Source organism: Phaeoacremonium minimum, assembly GCF_000392275.1.
Source record: "Phaeoacremonium minimum UCRPA7 unplaced genomic scaffold PA7_03_scaffold_610, whole genome shotgun sequence".
Classification (NCBI taxonomy): domain Eukaryota; kingdom Fungi; phylum Ascomycota; class Sordariomycetes; order Togniniales; family Togniniaceae; genus Phaeoacremonium; species Phaeoacremonium minimum.
Window position 1 is genome coordinate 441,872 of NW_006921512.1, and position 19,118 is coordinate 460,989.

Genomic DNA, 19,118 nt, shown 5'->3' on the forward strand with positions numbered 1-19,118 from the left:
CTAAGCTCCCCAATCGGCCGAACGTCAGCAGCAGCATCAAGCTCCGTCAAGTCGCTAAAGTCAGTCCTACCTATAGATGACTATGGTTCCTATAACAGTGGCCAGAAATAGGAAGTCGCTGTCGCCAAGTAGGAGGAAGATAAACTAGTTTTATGCCCATACCGTCTTACCATTTATGTAACAATAATACCGATTAGTCTTTCTATCTAATATCCATTCGGTATTCTGCCTGCGATTCCCGGCTGATTGTGACAAGGAGGAGGATAGGCTACCGTCTTGTTGCTATTCTACCTTACCATTAACGTAACGGTAATAACGATTTTCCTACTTATCTAATATCCATCCTGTGTTTTGCCTGCTATTTCCTGCCGGCTGTGTAGAGTTAGAGCTAGCCTATAGGCTGCCTAATATTCATTATAGCTTAGTATATGATTCAAAAAGCAGAGAAGTATAAAGGATGTAAGAATAGGCTAAGACTAGGTGAATGGAGGTATCCATAAAGCAAGGAGTTTGAAAAGCGAAAGAAGAAGGAGAAAAAGAAGAAAACATACTGTTTGGAACAGTGAACCCCGCTCTTTGGAAGAGGTCCTTGCTATCATAGTTACTTATGAACCATATGATAAATTAGCTAGAGGCATTCGGAACCTTTGATCCCACAGGAATTCGATTTTGGGCGATATAAGTGAGAAGGAATCGGATGTCCGCTACATCCGTTCCCTTCTTACTCTCATTGGCACGGCCGAAGATGGATGTACATTTTGCATCTAGAATCAGCGTGGGTTTTAGGACTCTGACATTGTTGACGACCACGCATGGTGTGGAGGGAGAGAATTAGCCTTTAAACAGCCCTGGTGGAGCAAGAATCTCAATTTCCACCGGATTTGACCCAGGCTGGATGTAATTGGTATGGTTGGTTCAAGGTTCGACTTCGAAGGCCGGATGGTTTCGGAGTCTATTCCGTACGGATCTGGTATGACCCTGTGGAACAACAAAGTCGACATCCATTGTTACGTGAGTTGAGCCAAGCATAGCACAGGCAGCTCCTCCAACAAGAGCGTAGCAATCATTATTCATAGCAGATGCTACGGCAGTGGCAGCACTTCTTGTCAACAGATCGGGATCCCTTTGGGCTAGAGATACCACACCAGAGCCATATAGAAAAGGGTCCTGGGACATTTTCTGTATTTGACATGGGAAATAGAAAGGGCTATAAATACAACCGGGTTATATATCTGGGAATGAAGGGGCTTATCAAAGATGAAATTATAAGATAGAGATAATAGTCATAGATAAAAGAAAGTCTAATAAGAATATGTTTATCAAACATTAATAGAAATAGTTGTCCCTTTATATATTCGACAGACTACATATTTGAGAGGAAGTCAAAGTATATATATAAGATAGCTGTTGATAATCTTGATGATAGCCGCCGAAGAGGTCGAATTGTCTTAGAGGTTGGAAACGAACTCCTCTAACTGCCATATTCGAATTCCAGATAAAACAATGTTGGTTGCTCTTTAGTTGATTGTCGACCGTTCTGGCCGTATAAGTCCAGGGCATTGTAATTGGAGGAGTCAGATAGGGCCCTAGTTTTAGTGGTTAATTCCTAAGATATCTTGCTGCCATGGAAGGCAGTTGGGGGGCTGAGTCTAAGTTGGTCACAGATCCGAACGGCCAATGCGACCCGCTAGTACAACTCTTCGGCCTCGTAATTCCTGGCCGACCGGATTGCTAGCCGCTCACGGCCCCTCTCAGGCGGCAAATGAAACTCGAGACAGCGGTTGGTCGCCCAATATCATGTGACTTCATCTCAACAGTAGCACTGCCCGGTGGCTGTCACTTATTTCTTATTTGGTGGCCTTATGGTTAGCCCGCGAAGCACCGCTCTATGATCCCGTCACCTACGAAAGGCCCACACTCGCGAGACGACAAGTATTCCTAGCGCAAGATCCATTGTCTTCGTCGTCATCACTCCAGAAAACATCATGACAAGTCGAACTTCTACGAGACATCAGCCATGCGTAATACTGCAAAAAGCCGGCATTCCCTGTACTCTCTGGTTCGAAGATGCACTGGCTCACTACGGAGTTCCCACGGAGGTTTTCTCCCTATACGTACTTGTAGCCGACATAGACGAGGCAAGACAGATTCTGGCTCAGGATGGCTGGACAGACGCATCCGAGCCACCTGAGACTCTTACTCATTTTTTACTATGGCACCCTGAAGTTCAACGCCGACGGCTGAACCCCCCAGCTCCGGATCCGGCAGCACCATATTGGATGGTGAGCACCGTCCTCCTCCCAGCCGCTGAATGGTATTTTCCCGCTCAGGAGCTTGTATCTGCCGCCTCACAGAATCAGTTCTACCCATCGCTGCCGACGTTACTCAACAGCCTGATCTCTAAGCTGCTTGATGCGCCCCATGACAGTCACCTGCAGACTACTATGGCGGTGTATGTTCTATACCTCTATGAATATGTCAAGGAGCTGAAGGATCAGGAATTTGCGAATAGTATCAAGTACGAGAACAGCCGGTTCCATAGCGACGCTGTCTCTGGTCTCTCTATTGGGACACTGCCAGTGATAGAGGAGGAACGCCGCCTCCGGGATCAGCTGCGGAGCGGAAGCAACAAGGTTAAAGACATGTCAGTATAACGTTATAGAAGCGGTAGATGGCTTATAATTTCAAATAAAGAAAAATTCTACTTCGTCTAAAGAGCACAATATCCATGCCAACCTCGGACAAAAGCAACACTTCAACTTTGCAACTGGTTCCTCCTCTCTCTCTACCAAACTTTAGTATAGATATCTATCAAGAGTTGGCCTGTATGGAGGCCTCTTAGATTTAACTAGAACCTTGAACGGCCATCAAATAGAGTGTGTCTACAAACACAAACACTCCCTTAGCCTAGACACAACGACGGGCGACCTAAAGCTATCATACGGCAATAGCTATAGCATCTTTGAACAGTTTCCGTTGCTAAACCAGCCAATTAGCACTTGATCATACGGCAGCTTTCTTTAAAAGACGGAGACTTGCCGTGAAGTATACAGAGACCACAAGGCAGACGGCTGCACCAACATAGACAGGAATGAAGACCTTCTGCATCGCTTCGACGATCGCCTGTATGGCCTTGTCGCGCGGATCTTCTAAAAGCGACTGGAAGAATGTACCGCTTGTTCCAGAGATTGCAAGCTGCAGGTTGGCTCAAGAGATCCCGGGCATTAGGGCGGATAGGCCAACGGTAGCCTTATTGATAAATACAGCATCACTAATGGACAAACCAAAGGCGATATCTCTAATCTAGGCTAAGGAGTCATTATTAGAGAGTGTAAGACAGAAAGCGATAATTATAAGATAAAACCTACCAAATATCATAAAGTTAATCGTATATACTATCTCTACAGGAGATACGACAGCTTAGATGACTATATAATCAGCTTAGATAAAGTAACCAGCACCAATGCTAAGCAAGACTTCGAATCCATAGATCCTAGCTACTAGATTCTTAGGATCAATGCAAGCTATTGTTGTCAACAACAAATTTCAAGTGTGACCAAGTCTACTGTTTCAAGCCTAGATGCGGGCGGACAACTTGTTAGGCCAGGCCCGCAGCCTCCATAACTGCGAGCGTTGACACTACAAAATGTGAAGCCCTGATTCTGGCTTCCCACTACACTGCTGCAGATGCAGGTGTACAGTGGGGGGGAGGGTGCTATCCTGTTACTCTTAACACCAAGAGATACATATGCCCCGCCAGAGATGTACTTATCGAGGAGATTTCTACTGCTGAAAATTGAACCCTCCAGCCATCCAAAAACAGCAGTCCAAATCGCGGCACATGCTGTTTCTTTGGAATTGCAGCCCCCCATTTTCTTCTTGTCTTTCCCATTCCGATTATCTACCATTTTTTTCTAGTCGGCGAGCAGTTATCACGGGCTCGGACGCTTCACTATCGTCGCGTTTTGGCACAGAATCGTTCTCTTCCCACCTACGATCCCACCTGATTAGAGCCCAAGTCCACCGCAACCACTTAGTTTGTCTGTCTTCTCGTGTCAGTTGACGCAAACTTTACTCAACACACAAACGCCCGCCCATCTTCTCTTCACTCATCCCAGTCGCAACGCTTGCCCCGGATATTTGCCCTATTGATTTGAGACTAGGCAAGATCCGGTATTTGCGCCTCAACAATCACTATCTCCCCGACGGACACTTGTCATCTAGCGACTTCACGAGATCAGCCACATCTACGTGAAGCAATCTTGCGTCTCCATATTCTAAGCCGTCAGCCTTTCGTCGGCTGTGGTGGTCGAACCAGACTCTACACGGGATTGGATCCAATATCATACGAATCAACAACATGACGAACGAACACCACTCTCGAGCGGGAAGAAAACGAGGGTCGAGCTACATTCTCGAGACACTCGAAACGTTCCCCTACTACATTTACGATGGCGAACTGCTACAAGCACACTTCTTAAGGCTTCCTGATGAACTCATTTTATCGATTGGCCTAGTAAAACACTGCAAAATTGCCGACATAGTTGCGACTGCCGAGACCTACGAGCAGGTTCATCACAGTTTGTTGGAACTGGCAGATTTCAAGGTTGTCAAGGATGATAGGAGGTAGCGAGTATTGCGAATGCCGCCTCCCACACTCTCGCCTACCTCAGTCTCACACCCAATACCTATGGTCTTGTGGGCTATTGAGCGAATTCGCCTAGATATACTCATCCTGCTTTAGCAAGCCTGGACGAAGGAGGGCTCAAGTGATGACAATGGCCACATCGTAAATGTCTTGTGCATCTGCCCTTTCTGATGCCCTCGACGATACATTGATACCTGCATCCGTTACTTCCGCATTCTGATACACACTTCCATATCATTTCCAGCATGACTTGGGTCACATGCGATGGAGGCCTCGTCCTTGGTATGAGGAAGGCGAGCCTGACTCGACGCTTACTATCGATGCCTGCTGGCGTACGGCTTTGCATAGAGCAGCACAAGAAGGACGTGGCGACTATATTCGATCACTCACCACATATGGAGATTATATCAACTCTACCGCACGGCATGTTCTTGTATGTCGTAGCTGGCATATGCGGCTGATAATACATGGTGAAAGGATTCGGGAACCCGGTTCCGCTCCTATCACCACGCCCTTACATGCCGCTTTGGCCATCGGCTGCGATAGCACGGCACGACTTCTGGTAGAATTGAGAGCCGACTGGTCTCAAGAGATTATTCTGCAAGATGCATGATTCCGTAGCTCACAATTCCTAGACATAGTATGCCTCGTCTGCTTAATAGTGACGAGCTGTGGTAGGATGCCCATGCAACCATCCCACCAACAGCGACTAAAGTAGCTTGTCGAGCGAAGAGTTACCTCCTATGCAACTGGAGAACAACCGGAGTTGTATCAGAGTAGCGACACTGCTCAGCGACTTGGGCACGTCGTCTGAGGCGACTGGAATGCACATTGCAGCCGCTAATGCATGCTGCTCTTTTGGCATGGCTAGTTGACACGAGACGAACGCTGAACAACGAAGCCGATTTCTCTGATAGTGGCGAATTCTTCAACGAGTACCGCCCCGGGAAGCTAGACGAAGTGCATTCCATTTCACTGCTCACGCCAGTGTTGATGTGCCCGACCCTTTCACTAGAGATATGCCAAATCTGGAGGTGATGACCATTACGAAGTGAAAGAGCCTTCTTGCCGGGAGCAATGCAAAGGCAATTGAGGAAGTGGACTTAGGTACAAAGACCGCTCGCATAGAACGGTGGTTGCGTTGTTGCTCGCACTCGATGCTGAGTGGGTGGATAAAGAGGCCAAGGCTGAGCTTGGGTTCTACTCGCGGTTCTAAATTATGGCCTCCTCGCTAACATATTGAAGAAGGGTCAGAGCAAGACAGTTTGACTGGCTCTCGATTAGGATGGAACCAGAACTATGTAAGTGGTGGCTTGGGAGATTGGGAGAATGACTACTCGCAGAGGTGTTTATTGAGGGTTACTACACGTAATTTATTTTGTGGCTGGTTTGCCGACTCTTGTATGAAGGGTTTACCGACAGAAGATCCTGACGGCAGCACGATGAACAGTACAGGTAGTGGCTGAATTGTGGGCTGACGATGAAAAAGGTCTTGCTTTTGCCCCCCTTTTGCAAATTTAGATTTAGAATCTTAGAATCTCGCGTACTTGCTAAAAGACGAAATTTGCCGCCTAACCCATTGCTGGCCCATCATGCTCCTCAAGACAAGACTTGACTATATTTTCACTGCCCTTAAAATCGCTAGCACGAGCACTGTGCATCTATTCCCGCCCTGATGCGATGAGACTTCACTCTAGTGTACCCCTGCCCTAACAAAGAACGGTAACTAATTATCTGATTATCGACGTAGTGATCGTATACTTCGAGTTGCCTCCAGCGTTGCCCCACCCCTCGGTCGCCAAGACTTGATAATCCATGCTGCCCAGCTTCAGGCCCAGTTTAGCCCACGCATCAAAATGGTTCTTTGTCGTTATTGTACCACTGCCCGGACGCGCATCACGTCGATTAGAGATGTACTGTGTGAACGTAGTCGTACCGGCAATTGAAGGTTGGTTAACCTGTGTGTGCTGCCAGATATCGTACGTGGAGCCGTCGCTTTCTACAGTTCCTAGCTTCGTCCCCTGTGCGGACCCCTTGCCGTCCGATGTGTACTCTTGGATGTAGTACTCCACTAGGGGGTTCCGAGACCACCCATACACAGAGACGAGGACAGTCCCGCTTGAGCGAGAGGTTGAGCCATCGAACGTGATGTTTCTGAATGCATGTAAGTAACTCTGCAAATATATATGAGCCTAAGGTGAATATCCACCCTACCTGGTTGTCCCCGTCTTCCAGCCTTTGCCTACAACAAAATCCCCAGCTCCGGAGAAAGACACAGAGTACCCATTGCTCGAAGGTGAGAAGTTAACATTACCGCCAGTCTTATAATTCTGATTATAATCTTGGCGGCGAGCCAAATTGGCAGGCCCAATCATGAAGTCTGGCGCATCAGGATCAGGAGTAGGTGCTGCAAGAGCCCCGGTAATGGCCGAGATGGCGACTGCGACATAGCTGATGTTAACCATAATGGTCAATATCTTGGCAGCTTTTTCTATTTCCTGTCTCTCCCTTAATGTCTCGCTTGACTTGAGGTAGGAAATAACCTTTGCGAGGATATGCTCTTCTTGGCGACCGACGCCACGCTACTATTTGTACTTTCTAGGCGTCCGGCTAAATGTAGGGTATGCCATTCGTGGTCCAATCTAGTGTAAGAGGCTATATGAATGTAATATCGTCTTGTCTAGCTCGCGGCAGTTACTTGGTATCCCGTTTTAAGTGCTTTGCAGCAAAAAGTCAAGCCTTTTGGTAAATCTCCGGAATGCGGGGTGCATGCATGGTTGCTGTGGCCAAGTGCGGAGTTTAGAGGCCGGGGACGGTTCTTTGCGGTTGTATCCTACCTCAACAGCCTGGCTTATCCGTCGCAGCGAGCAAAAAATACAACCGTCGAAAGCGCCGAATTCACTATGAAGTTTTTGATGTATGTTGGAAGAGGACTTCCGTACTGCAGTTTTGTGCTCGAACTTTCAATTGACCTCACAGCAGCTCATGTTGAGATTCACATCAAGTTTGATCACAGTCGAAGAGCATCCATGATACCTCCATCAAACACACTGAAGACAAAACATAGTGCAACAGCTCAGGTATGTTCTGTGAGCAGGCAATCTTGCTTCGGACACCATATATCTTATTTTGAAGAGAGGGTGCAAGATGAATGATTCGACAGCCCATTACTATTGTCGTCGTCTTAGTTTGAGTCAAAGATGCCTTCGTTAGATTGACGCAAGCTCGTAGGGAGTGTGAAGAGCAAGCAACACGGATATCATGCGCCGTGGCTAATTAATGGATCCGCAAACAGCGATCTATATATGAGACATTAAATGACGCCCGACTCCAACCTTACGCAAATTTAGCCTATGTTGTGAAATATTTCTACAAGATGGTGAAGCTGCTTTCTTCATATAACGAGATCACCAGTGACAGGATCCGTTCTGTAGACATATGAATTGTTCGGGGACATTTCATGCTGTGCGTTTTCACTCATGTTAGAGGGTTCCTAAAATCTTTTGTCACTGATTCCTTAGAGATTGATTAATAGTTAGCTGTTTTTGTTTTCCTTGTATATTACATATTACAGTTATTATTTCAAGTCTGGAAATGAAATTATGCAATGATTGTTACGATCAAATGGCTTCGAATTATAGTGAAGCTGCGATTCTCTTCAACAAGAAGAGAGTAGCGGCGAGAGACAGGGATCAGAAAGCTATAGCGCAATGGTTAATAACTCTACAATCCACAGCATCTCCATAGTGGAAAGTGACCCAGACATATTGACACTAGAAATATGTACTTTTTGATGTAAATGGTTTGAACTCGGAGGCAGTACCTTGACATGCTATCACATCCTTGAAGATTCCTCTCGCGGTTGGCGGTGAACCCGAAGTAGTGGCTATAATCCATAAAAACTAATATCCGCACTCGCTATTCACTATGTGTTTTGTAATCATAACCTATTTCTCTATACGTATACCTGCAAACTCCAGTTAGTTGAGTTGGCGGCTTAGTGCCATGCTATAGCTTTCCTTGACGTCTTTCCCTCCCACCACCGACGAGATATGGGAGTACCATCAGCCTCGTAGGCTACTAGCGCTGAGATGAATTGCGTTTTTAAACAGGATTCACGGACATAACCACAAAGTCAAGAGGCATATGCCATATTTGTTCGTATGTTCGGTGACGATAGAAAAGGAAAGTAGGTTTCTCGTGAAAATTGAACTGACAAATGCATCTTTCCCACACATAATGCCCATTTATTCCCACCCATTTATGGACGCAAACATGAGGCTAAGTAGCATTTCAAGAAAAGACATCATCATCATTATGGCCAGCAGGGCTAGGTCTTGGTCTCCTCCCTGTTAAATCACGGCCCATCAAGCAACCTTATGCAGCATTAACCCACACCAAAATAGCACCATTTTCAGCACTGTCTCAGAGGACTTTGCAGAGACTCGGAAGCTCGCGGGCCCATTAAACGCAGGTTGAGTGGATCGAGGAATAATGCTGAATGGGGTCAGATAATGAAATGGCCATTTGAATCAACCAGAGAGGACATGAGTGATTGCTCACTTCATGGTTAGCTGCTCTACCATGTCATGGAAAGTTGCTGAGAAGTGCATTGAAGGAAGGAGCAGCTGTTCTTAGTCGGTTGCTAGGACAAATTTCTACGCGACTTTACCAACACCATTTAAAAATCGACCTCCACCCGTCAAGCCAATCCTCTCTCAACAGCCTTGCCGTTGCCGTTGCCGTCGTCGCCATTCCCATCATTTGGTGCATCGTCACTCGAACTACGCGATCTGGATATTACCGTCGACGATTCCTCCAACCCACCCCCATGACGCGCAAAACGGAAATCGCCCGGTTGCTCGGTTATGCTACCGCTCAACCACTTCAATCTCCCAAGCAGAGTACAAGTGACCGCCACTTTCCCCTTCTCAACTTGACGCGCGAGCTACTTGTGACCGTCGTCACGTTCGTCAACAAGTCTTCTCTCCCTGCCCTTCGCCTGAGCTGCCGAGTTCTCTACAGGATCTGCATTTCAGCCCGCTGGAAGGCGATAATTTTCCGAGAGCCACAAACAGTCATGTCTTGGATGTTGGCGCCTCTGGAGTCATCTGTCAATGCAGGAAATATGCTGCCGACTAGCCTCACTCACATACGGTTCGATCTAGATAACCTTTTCATTGTGGGCATTAGCTCTCTGGTACTGACTGTCACTAGATCAGCTCGATTCATCGTCTTGCCCAGAAAGTCAAATGTGATTCCTTGTCCAGCTTTTGTGAGACGCTTAGTGGCCGTATTGTTAGCTATATATTCGGCTGGCAAGGTCAAACACCTGCACTTCGACCTCTCTGGTCTCTCCAATCGCCAGATTGAAGACTTCCATAACGCGCTCGGCCCCGATCCTCGCATTGGGATCGAATCATTGACAATATGTGATCGTTCGTGGCCAATCGTGAAGGATCGATTCATCCTTGACCTGATGAGAAGCCTGCACGTGCCGTCTCCCTTCTGTCTGGTTCACATGCCGATCCATGCCAAGTTCCTCGTCAATCTTCACATCAGCCATACAATTGCAATTGAAACGCTGCCAATTGGAATCATTCAAAGGTCTTTCCCTCAGCTCGAGAAGTTGTCCCTTGGAGGGTATCCGGAACTGCCTTGGGACGATCTTTTGCAATCAGTTGCGGTGAGTACAATCCACTTATTGGCAAAATGCTTTTGAAAGAAACCCTTCTGTTCGGGCACTTGCTGACTGTCTGCCCGTAATGCTCTCCAGTATCGTCGAATAGCCCACATCATCGCCGCGCTCAACAACTTTGAGAAACTTTCTCATCTCAAAGTCACGCTGGATCCTCCTTATCTACCCTTCGAATACTGGGAGTATGAAGTGGAAATGGACCATGTCTTCAATGAGTTCTCCAAGACACTCCTGGAACGTATGCCGTTAGTGGACGTTGTCATGGCTCGAGGCACTTGGCCTTCTTGGTATATAGCCAGACGTTATGGCACGGATATGATCGCATGGGGAAAGGTGGACGAAGACCATGGCATGATCGAGAACTGGTCTGAGGATTGCTCACCAAAGTATGGTTGGTAAGGATCGATAATTCACGTGCTGCTCTCGATTGCGCCAGGAGGTACACTTGCCGAGAAGATCAATCGTTACCTTTAAGGCAGTAAACTCAATACAAGCGGCCCGTCAACGAGAGAGCAGAAAATCAGAGGGTGGAAAAAGCCGAGGAAGTTAAGCGCAATGAAAGCAGGAAGGTGTTAGGCCAACGGTCGCTCTAGAAATTGAGCAGAGCTTTATGTTATTGCTGTGTGAGCTCTGCAAGGCCCTTCCAGTGTGTTGACCATGCAGGATTGAGGTAACTACGGAGAGTAGTCAATGATAGTAACCCTGGGCAGCACTCGACCCTGCATGTTATTTGGTATTGCATCAACGAGTTTAGTTATGATAGGCATATCTCAGTATGTACTCCGATACCTTTCCTGTGTTTGTTATCGCAATGTATTGCGCAGTCGCTGGATCTCAGTCAACAAGTAATCTACACACAGCGAAACTGGCAGAGTACCCAACTGCCATTCAGGGCTGCACTGAGTAAATGCATTGAACACCGTACCTGAGAGTTCTAAATCCTATGAGTTGTGGCGCATCCTAACGTGTGGTCCACTGACCAACTTGAGTCATTGGCCCCTTGCCAGAATCACCGCCACAGCGATCGACACTGCGTCACAAGGTCAATATGTGACTAGATTGTGGGCAACCTGCCAGGTGAATCGTAGATGAGCTGATTGTAACGTGTTTTGAAAGATCTCGCGGGATTAAGTCCGCTATGTGAAGGGGTGGTTGAGATGTTGCCGGCGCTGGGAAAGAAAGAAGCTGATATTTCTCCTAGAGACAAGGAAATGTACGTCATACGACACGAAAAACTCAAAGACGGATAAGAACGACTTAAATGCACATCACGTTTGATGGCAATGTAGAATAGCTTCACTGATAGTGCGTTGTCAATGGACTGTTTTGGCCGATGATTGCCAGATTGACAACTTGTCATCACGAATCCTGGAAAGCACATGTTTGGCACTGTTTATAGTCCTTTGTTCATTGATTATTACTACTAATTGCGCCTCTGTATACACATGTCGGATTCTGGTCTCTCCTGTCTGTGTGTGGCAATTCTGGGAAATGCCGGGGAGACAGCTGGGAAGACATGGCCTGTCCCTCATATTCCATAGCGAAGCAGCTTGCAATTGTTATAACGGGGCCTCTTGACGTGACAATGAGCAAATGTCGATTTGTGATCGTGGTATAACAGCCTCGCGTATGCTCGGTATCAGAACACTGCTGGGAGTTCGCCATCCCAATAGTCTGGACTTGCTTTGAAATTCTCGAAACTGCTGTACAAATCCTCCACCGATACAGCAATGATCATGTCTTCGTCTTCATCGAAACCAGGAACATACATCTGCTGAGTGATGCTGCTGACGTAGAAAATGATGCACTCCAACTCGGGACACAGGCTAAAAAGAGCTCGCCATTGGTTTCTCGTCTTCATTGAGTGGATGATTCTCCTTGAGGAACTCAATCTCGTCAAGAAGCCGGTCATCCTGAAATCTTGGATGAGGATGAACGACCTGGTGGGAGGGAAGAGCTAGACGCTTTAGCTTGGGGAAATCGGCGAATGTGTCAATGAGGTCCTGGGCGTCACGAGTTAGCCTTCAGCTTTAGTGCCGCAGGGGACTCACAAGGCGTAGTGTGAGACCTACAGACACCCTTGTATTCTTTAACTCCCCTCTGAGAACCAGGCATTCAATATCAGGTATCAGGTCTAACAGAGACTGGATGTCACGCGGACGCCAACCGCCCTCCGAGTATTCGTGGTCAAGTGCAAGTGCTCTTAAGCTCTTCAAGGATCTGAGGGCTTGCAAGCCCGGTGTTCGCAAGGCTGATTTAGCCACTGGCATATCGAGAGTTACTAAGTTGGGAAAGTGGCCAGAAAGAACGTGAGACACTGGTGCATGCGGAGGAATGCCAAGGCTGCGAACTCGCTGTACGAAAGTTGCATCTTTTGCGACAAGTTTCTCGAGAGCAGGAATGACTCGATCGATGTCTGGGACAATGCTCCACTTGACCTCAATCAGCTTCGGCACGGCGGCGAGGAGCTGGAACATTGCGGCTGCGACATCTTCGGCGCTAGGCGCATCTTTCTCGGGTCGATGATAGATCGAGCCGAAGGATACGGATCTTGAAGCGAGAGTTTAGAGATAAGTGTAAGAGACGGATAAAATGGAGTAGGCAATCACCTTATGGCCGGGAGGAGGTCCTTGGACACCATCAAGCTCATGATGGCCTTGTGGGGGTGAGTGTCACGGTTCCCAATCGACACGGCTTGGAACAGCTTCGGGATACAGAGCGCGCGGAATAACATGCTGACCATAGACATATGGCGCATGTCATTGATGGCGCAGTGATCGAGGATCTCCATGAGTACGTCGTTGGATAGCTCCCTCATCGTGATCTTCTGACCTGGAGTAAACTCTGGGCACCAAGTCGGTGGCTCCTTGTTGCGCAGCTGCTGCTGGAGCCACCATGAGCCGTATTCCATCGTCGGGGTTGGGTGTACGAGTGACGGGAATGCTTGCCAGACGGCAGATTCGTCAAAATGTGACAAGGTCTAAGGTTGGGGAATCGTGAAGGAAGCATGTAGCGCTCGAATGGTTGACCTGTGAAAATCCGAAGACGATCCAAAATGAGATACTTTGCTGCTTAAGACGACATTCGATTTATGGGCCACAGAGATGGAGAAATGAGGAAGGAACGATTAGACGCTTGGGTAGCTCTTCTCGCTCTTTCTCCTTTTGATCGATGCAAACAAAGGCTACCTAGATACTCACGCCCACACAGACCTGACCGCGCTCCCTCCAAGCACACCGGCACCTAAAATAAGGGTAACAGTTGATCGAAGCTATTCATTGCTTGAGATTTCCTAATTTGGAAAGGCAATCCTCGCGCTCACAGCTCTGCCAGCAGCAACCGTATGATATTCCGACAACCTACCACTGCCGTCGCCTAGCCCAGTCGGCTCATTTACCACATCGAGGGTATCATTCTTCGCAAGACGTAGGACATGACCGCCGAAAAAGTCGCCAGCACACTCTGTCGACCACATTAGTGGATGGCGGTGGTGACATTAGCTTCAGTCACGGTACAAGGCATGAATGAATATCTCGTGATAGACTCTTATCCCACAACTCTGCACCATACTCTCGATATTCGGCGGAAGATTCGTGTTATCCTTTTCAAGGATGTGCAGATGTGCTATTTGGCGGACTGCACGTCACGCCTGGAGTATCCCAAGCAACTCAAGTATCGGTTGGATGCACCACAATGGTGGATGTTGGGGAGCAGGCAGTACCAAAAGCCCAGGCCAACATCAATATCCATGCCAAGGCAACCTAGAATTCAGTCGCTTTGGACACCATTTCTGTCATAGCTTGGGTTGAGCTCATGGAATCTAAGAAACACGCCATGGTTGCAACTACGGCGGATCAGGAAGGGGTATCTGATTGTACTCGCCACAGACAATGTGAATGAGACCTCTATGCTGTGGAGATGAAGCACAGAAACAGAAGTCGAATTTGAATGACTGCTTGCTAAATAGAGCAAAATTTGAAACTTACAACTCGCTATTGCGGCATTCAAAACAGTAAACACAACTGAAGAGCTTACGTTCAGACCTTGATGGCTAGTTACACGCCACCTGCGCTTCTAGTCATCGCCAATGTCAGTCGTGGCGTTAACTCAACGAGGTTCCCACGCGCCGTCCATGTTACGCTAGAGTGTGGTGACAGCAGAGTGCATCCTGCCCCCCCGTGGCGAATCTCAGCACGGTAGAATGCCATTCTCGAAGCGTTCCTAAAGCGTGTTATCTGAGGACCGGAAAGTCTTATCATATTACAGCAACTTCTCGGGCAGATACAGATAATAGGATGGACGATGTTATGATAGTGGGGGCGAGAGTCGCGCCTTGAGGTCAATGAGCTATTTGACTCCCCGCTTGGAGTAACCTAGTCCCCTGAAAGTAGACTTCCTGAACAATTACTGCAATATTTTGATCGCTTGACGACGTTGAACTCCAAATGAGACGGGGGAAGGGTTGAGAGAGAAACTCTTCGCGAAAGCTCCAAAATCAAGACAATTTGTGTTTTGCCCTGAGGAGTGAGGTGTGGAGTTCCCGCAATTAGGTAACGGATTACCCCATCCACAGGTCCGCCCCATTCCGATTTCTAGCGTTCCCAAAACAACACTGTCATTTCGTACGATAAACACACAAACAGATTTGAATAACAGTGTCGATGATGAAGACATAGCCGAACAACAATGCGCTAAACAACCAGCACCCCTCCCTTGCCCTCGCTCTGGTCCATTCGTTCCTCATCTCATGGGCCGAACGTTACATTCCCGAGGCTATCGGCGCCGGTCATTCGAGCTGGCTTCCTGTTCTGTAGGTTGCCTGACACGACTTGAACGGCAACATCAGGCGCGACATCACCTCTCCATACAACCCTTCCAAGACGCTCGTGACCAGTTTCACAAGCAGCGACATGTCACTCGGTCCGTAGCCGATCGTTGAACCCGATCAAGCGAAACGATGACCTGTACAAGCAACAGCAACTCGTTGTCTAGGAAGTTCTCGATGACGGCGTCTTCCGATAGGTCGGTAGGACCAAGAGCGCCATGTTGCAGCGAATTTCGTAGGCATCGGGAACAAGGCAGAGCGTGGACCAGCCTCTCTTGAGTAGAACGCAAAGGAACTTTAGTCGGCGAATTGGACCTTGAGCTTCCTAATGACGAGAGTATGCTCAACTCTGCCACAGTGCCAGCCGCTAATGAAAGCCGAAAACGCGACAACATCGCCCGAGGAAGCTGGTAATGAACTATAGGACGGGTAGTTGCATCAAGAGGCATCGTTAGCGCGGCGTGATCGGGCACTCTCGCACTACGATGGACTTCACCGGCTGCAACGCGCGTTGTTGGCAATACCCGCGCATTCAGGGTGGCCCTGCCTCGGTCTGGTTACTTCATCTACCAATCGATTCGCAAACCCGCCCTCGAGCGTCATGGCCGAAATTCTCGTGACGGCATCGATGCCTCTTCAAAGCAGCAGCGGCTTCCGCCGACGTAGCGAATGTCATCAAACACCGTCGTCGCGAAGTCGTTGTCGTTTCCCACCGACTAGAACCTCACAGCCCAAAGTCTCGCCGGCAAGATGATCGACTACGCGCCGCTTATGCTCTAACTCCTCGCCCACTCCGACCTCGCGCGCCACATCGCCGACTGTGTCAACGGCCAACCCCTGCCGGCGCCATATTTCGACCAGGCCTTGATATATCCCGCCCCGACTAATCGGATTGGCGACGACAGGAATTCGTATTTGAGTAGTCGATTAGATAGGCTTTCATGCCCTTGGTGAATGGATCAATTGTAATGAATCAAGGCAGAAAGCTAGGCGTCGACGCGATGCCTAGCCCATGACACCCCTCGCAACTGCACCTAATTTTCTCATCAATGCACGAGGTACACGGAGACAGAGCGAGCGAGGAACAATCGTGATGAAGAAACTGTAGGGTCTTCCGTGTGTGCATGACGTTTGGACGGCAGACTAGATTGCCAGGAGCTACCCCACATCACAACCAAAAGGGATCACTGGCAAACTACCTACCGGGCGGCCGGCCGCGTACGCACGAGACGTTCGGTGATTGATATTTGATATTTGGCTCTTACTTGTCTTGGATGCTATACGATTGGCTGTCATTGGGAACTCGTGAAGTGAATACAGTGAAGTGAGGCAAGTGGCGCTGCATAGCTGCCAGATGACTGGCCACGCTTCCTCCATCGCACCCCAGTGGACCCTGTCATGCTTTATAATTCATGCATGCTAGGTATGGATCTCTGTCTGAGCATTGCTCGGCTCAGGGTTTTCTGCCCCATACAAAGTAGACTGGAAGATAGAGATGGAATGCAGGGTTCTTCAGATCTCTCTTCACCTTGGAGATGAGCACCTGTATTTCCGTCTCTCCCCAACCAAGCACGCGGGAGAAGATACCGGGTGTGTAGGATTCAATTAGTTGAGACTCTTGGAAAGCTTGAACTTTTCCAATCTCTTTAAGCGTCGGGTCTTTTGGCCAAGAGCCAATGGGTACCTGTTTCGACAGAATTCTTTGAGCATTGAAACTCCCAGAAGGCAGGCAGGTTTAAGGAGACGCCGCCATCATGTAAGGCGCCTCAGTCCTGAATCAGGCAAAGGAATAGAGGGCCTAGTTGGTGGGAAGAGAAAAATCATGATGAACGAACCTTGCGAATTTCTTCCTGGACATCCACGAATCCCACACTCCTCAGCTTCTCTACCCACTCGTGCGCGTTGTCCAGGGGCTTGCCGAATCGGCCCGCACCCTCGCAGATGGTGGTCATCCAAAACTGAGCATCGGTGGCCAGCTCGGCCGTGCCGTCGTCGGAGAGAAAACGGCCTGGCCGGGTAGCTTGAAGCTCGAAGTATCCTCCTTGGGCTAGATGCTCGAAAGCTTGCCTGAAGAGCTTCTCGTCGTTGGATATGCACCCTCCTAGTTCCCGGGCGTGGATGTAGTCGAAAGGTTTACGGTGGGTCCATTCTGATTCGAAGTCATCGACCTCAAAAATGCAATTGGGTGGAGTCCTGTCTAGGTGAGCGCGACTAGGATAAGAGAGAAACCAGACCTCCTAGCATGGGCTTCTTCTACATACCACTTGGGCTGTATGGGACTCAAGTCAGTCCCGAGGACTTCCGCAGACGGATGGTCACTAATGATATTCCGCATGGTGAGTAACAGTCTCAACAAGAGGGAAGTTGGTTGACTGAGTGACATGTCTTGCCGGCGGTGGAGGAAGTGGGACTAACTCTGCAAAGTCCATTGCCCAGATACCGGTGCCGGTGCCCAAGTCGAGAACTCGGTGAGGACTTTCTTTGATTGGGGCAAGATAGAGTTCTCCTCCGAGCAGCAGGCGATATACGTGATGTCCCAAGTCCATCCGGTCCTGTTCGTCGTCATCATTAGGCTATGAAAACATACATTAGCATTTGTACAAGAGATAGCCTATCCTACTTTGCCCATCGCATCTTCAAGTGACTGTGACACGACCTACCATGAGGTATGCGCCTTCTCGAAATGCATGGTAACGGCGGCCGTTCTGGGGCATCGTCAGCAGTGAAGCGGATATTATCCACACTTGCGCAAACGGCCTCGGTACTCAGCGAACCTCGTATCTACACGTAGATCACACGTTGACAGTTAGAACGTCTGCTGCGTTCCCAACGGCACTGGTGTATAACCTACTTGTAGTGTAGAACACTTGAGCCCAAGGATGTGAGATAGCTAGCAGATCCCTCGCTGTGGAAAAGGTCAGATCCTTGCAGTTTTACATAAAGTATGCCGCCTGGCTAGACCAAGGGACATGACTTACGAGCCAGCATAGCCAGGATCGTCGGCGTCATCTACAGCATCCTATAGACGAGAAACGTCAAGTCAGGCCCCACAAATTACAGATCATCCGAGGGGCGAACGACAGACTCACGTCCACCTGCACAGGACCCTGGATTGTAGTTCCCTGTGTTTGCGGTGCTGATCTCGGCGATTCTGCAGCTTCAACTCCAACCTCACCCACAGCCTCTCCCTGACGATGCTCCGGAGCGGGTCCTTGAGCGGATTCTTCAGCCATATTCTCTGAAAAGTTTGTTCTCAGTCAGAAGCGGAGAAGGGGTTGGATGAGTGAAATGGAATTCATGATACCTGTCGTTGGCTGAAGATAGCGGCTCGGTTAACGGAGTTGGCTTCCTCAGGTCCGACTTGGATGCATCAAATCAACCAACCAATGCACACCCCTGCTTGATACTTAATAGTTTCCTAAATTGGAACCAGACCTTTCTTTCTCAGGCCAAACCACACCCCCACCACACCACCAACAGCCTTCGGAATTGCATTGCTGCATCCGATGTCTTGACTGTGATTGGGGGACTTATGAAATGGCGTGAGAGGGTGCACATGCACCAGGTGTGAGTCTGAAGGCGTATCATTGATGCAATAGACAGATGCCAATTGTTACACCTTCCATCCGATAGAAAGAGGTCATGGCAATAAAAAAAAAGAGTCGGACACCACGTAAAGGCAACAAATCGAAAGCAGCAGCAACTATGTTATTTAAAAGAACCATAAAAAAGAAGAGAGCAAGTGCACAGTTTAATAATTGCATCTTCGATCCCATCAGTTATCACATCAGGCGTCGAATGGAAGCACCTAAGTTGCGCTATCAAGAGTAGGTAAAACAACTAAGTCGACGCTTGGGGTAGAACTGAACACCAGCCTTGTCACCAAGGTTTACACCACCCCAATTCAACCCGCCTTCCCTAATGATGATCTTGTTGGCCATGATATC

General features: G+C 48.5%; 2 protein-coding genes across 2 annotated transcripts; both read right to left on the reverse strand.

Moving 5' to 3' along the window:
- Positions 1-12,172: 12,172 nt before the first annotated feature.
- UCRPA7_8823 (hypothetical protein) lies at positions 12,173-13,137 on the reverse strand (the record flags this gene model as incomplete). The annotated part of the gene is made up of 3 exons (XM_007921333.1): positions 12,173-12,349; positions 12,698-12,896; positions 12,956-13,137. The coding sequence occupies 3 exons, from the start codon at positions 13,135-13,137 to the stop codon at positions 12,173-12,175; spliced, it is 558 nt and encodes a 185-aa protein (XP_007919524.1).
- A 3,487-nt stretch (positions 13,138-16,624) lies between these two features.
- Positions 16,625-18,404, reverse strand: UCRPA7_8824 (putative umta methyltransferase family protein; the record flags this gene model as incomplete). The annotated part of the gene is made up of 7 exons (XM_007921334.1): positions 16,625-16,855; positions 17,007-17,320; positions 17,587-17,723; positions 17,832-17,876; positions 18,023-18,076; positions 18,150-18,190; positions 18,261-18,404. 7 exons carry the CDS (start codon positions 18,402-18,404, stop codon positions 16,625-16,627), a joined length of 966 nt encoding a protein of 321 aa, XP_007919525.1.
- Positions 18,405-19,118: the final 714 nt, after the last annotated feature.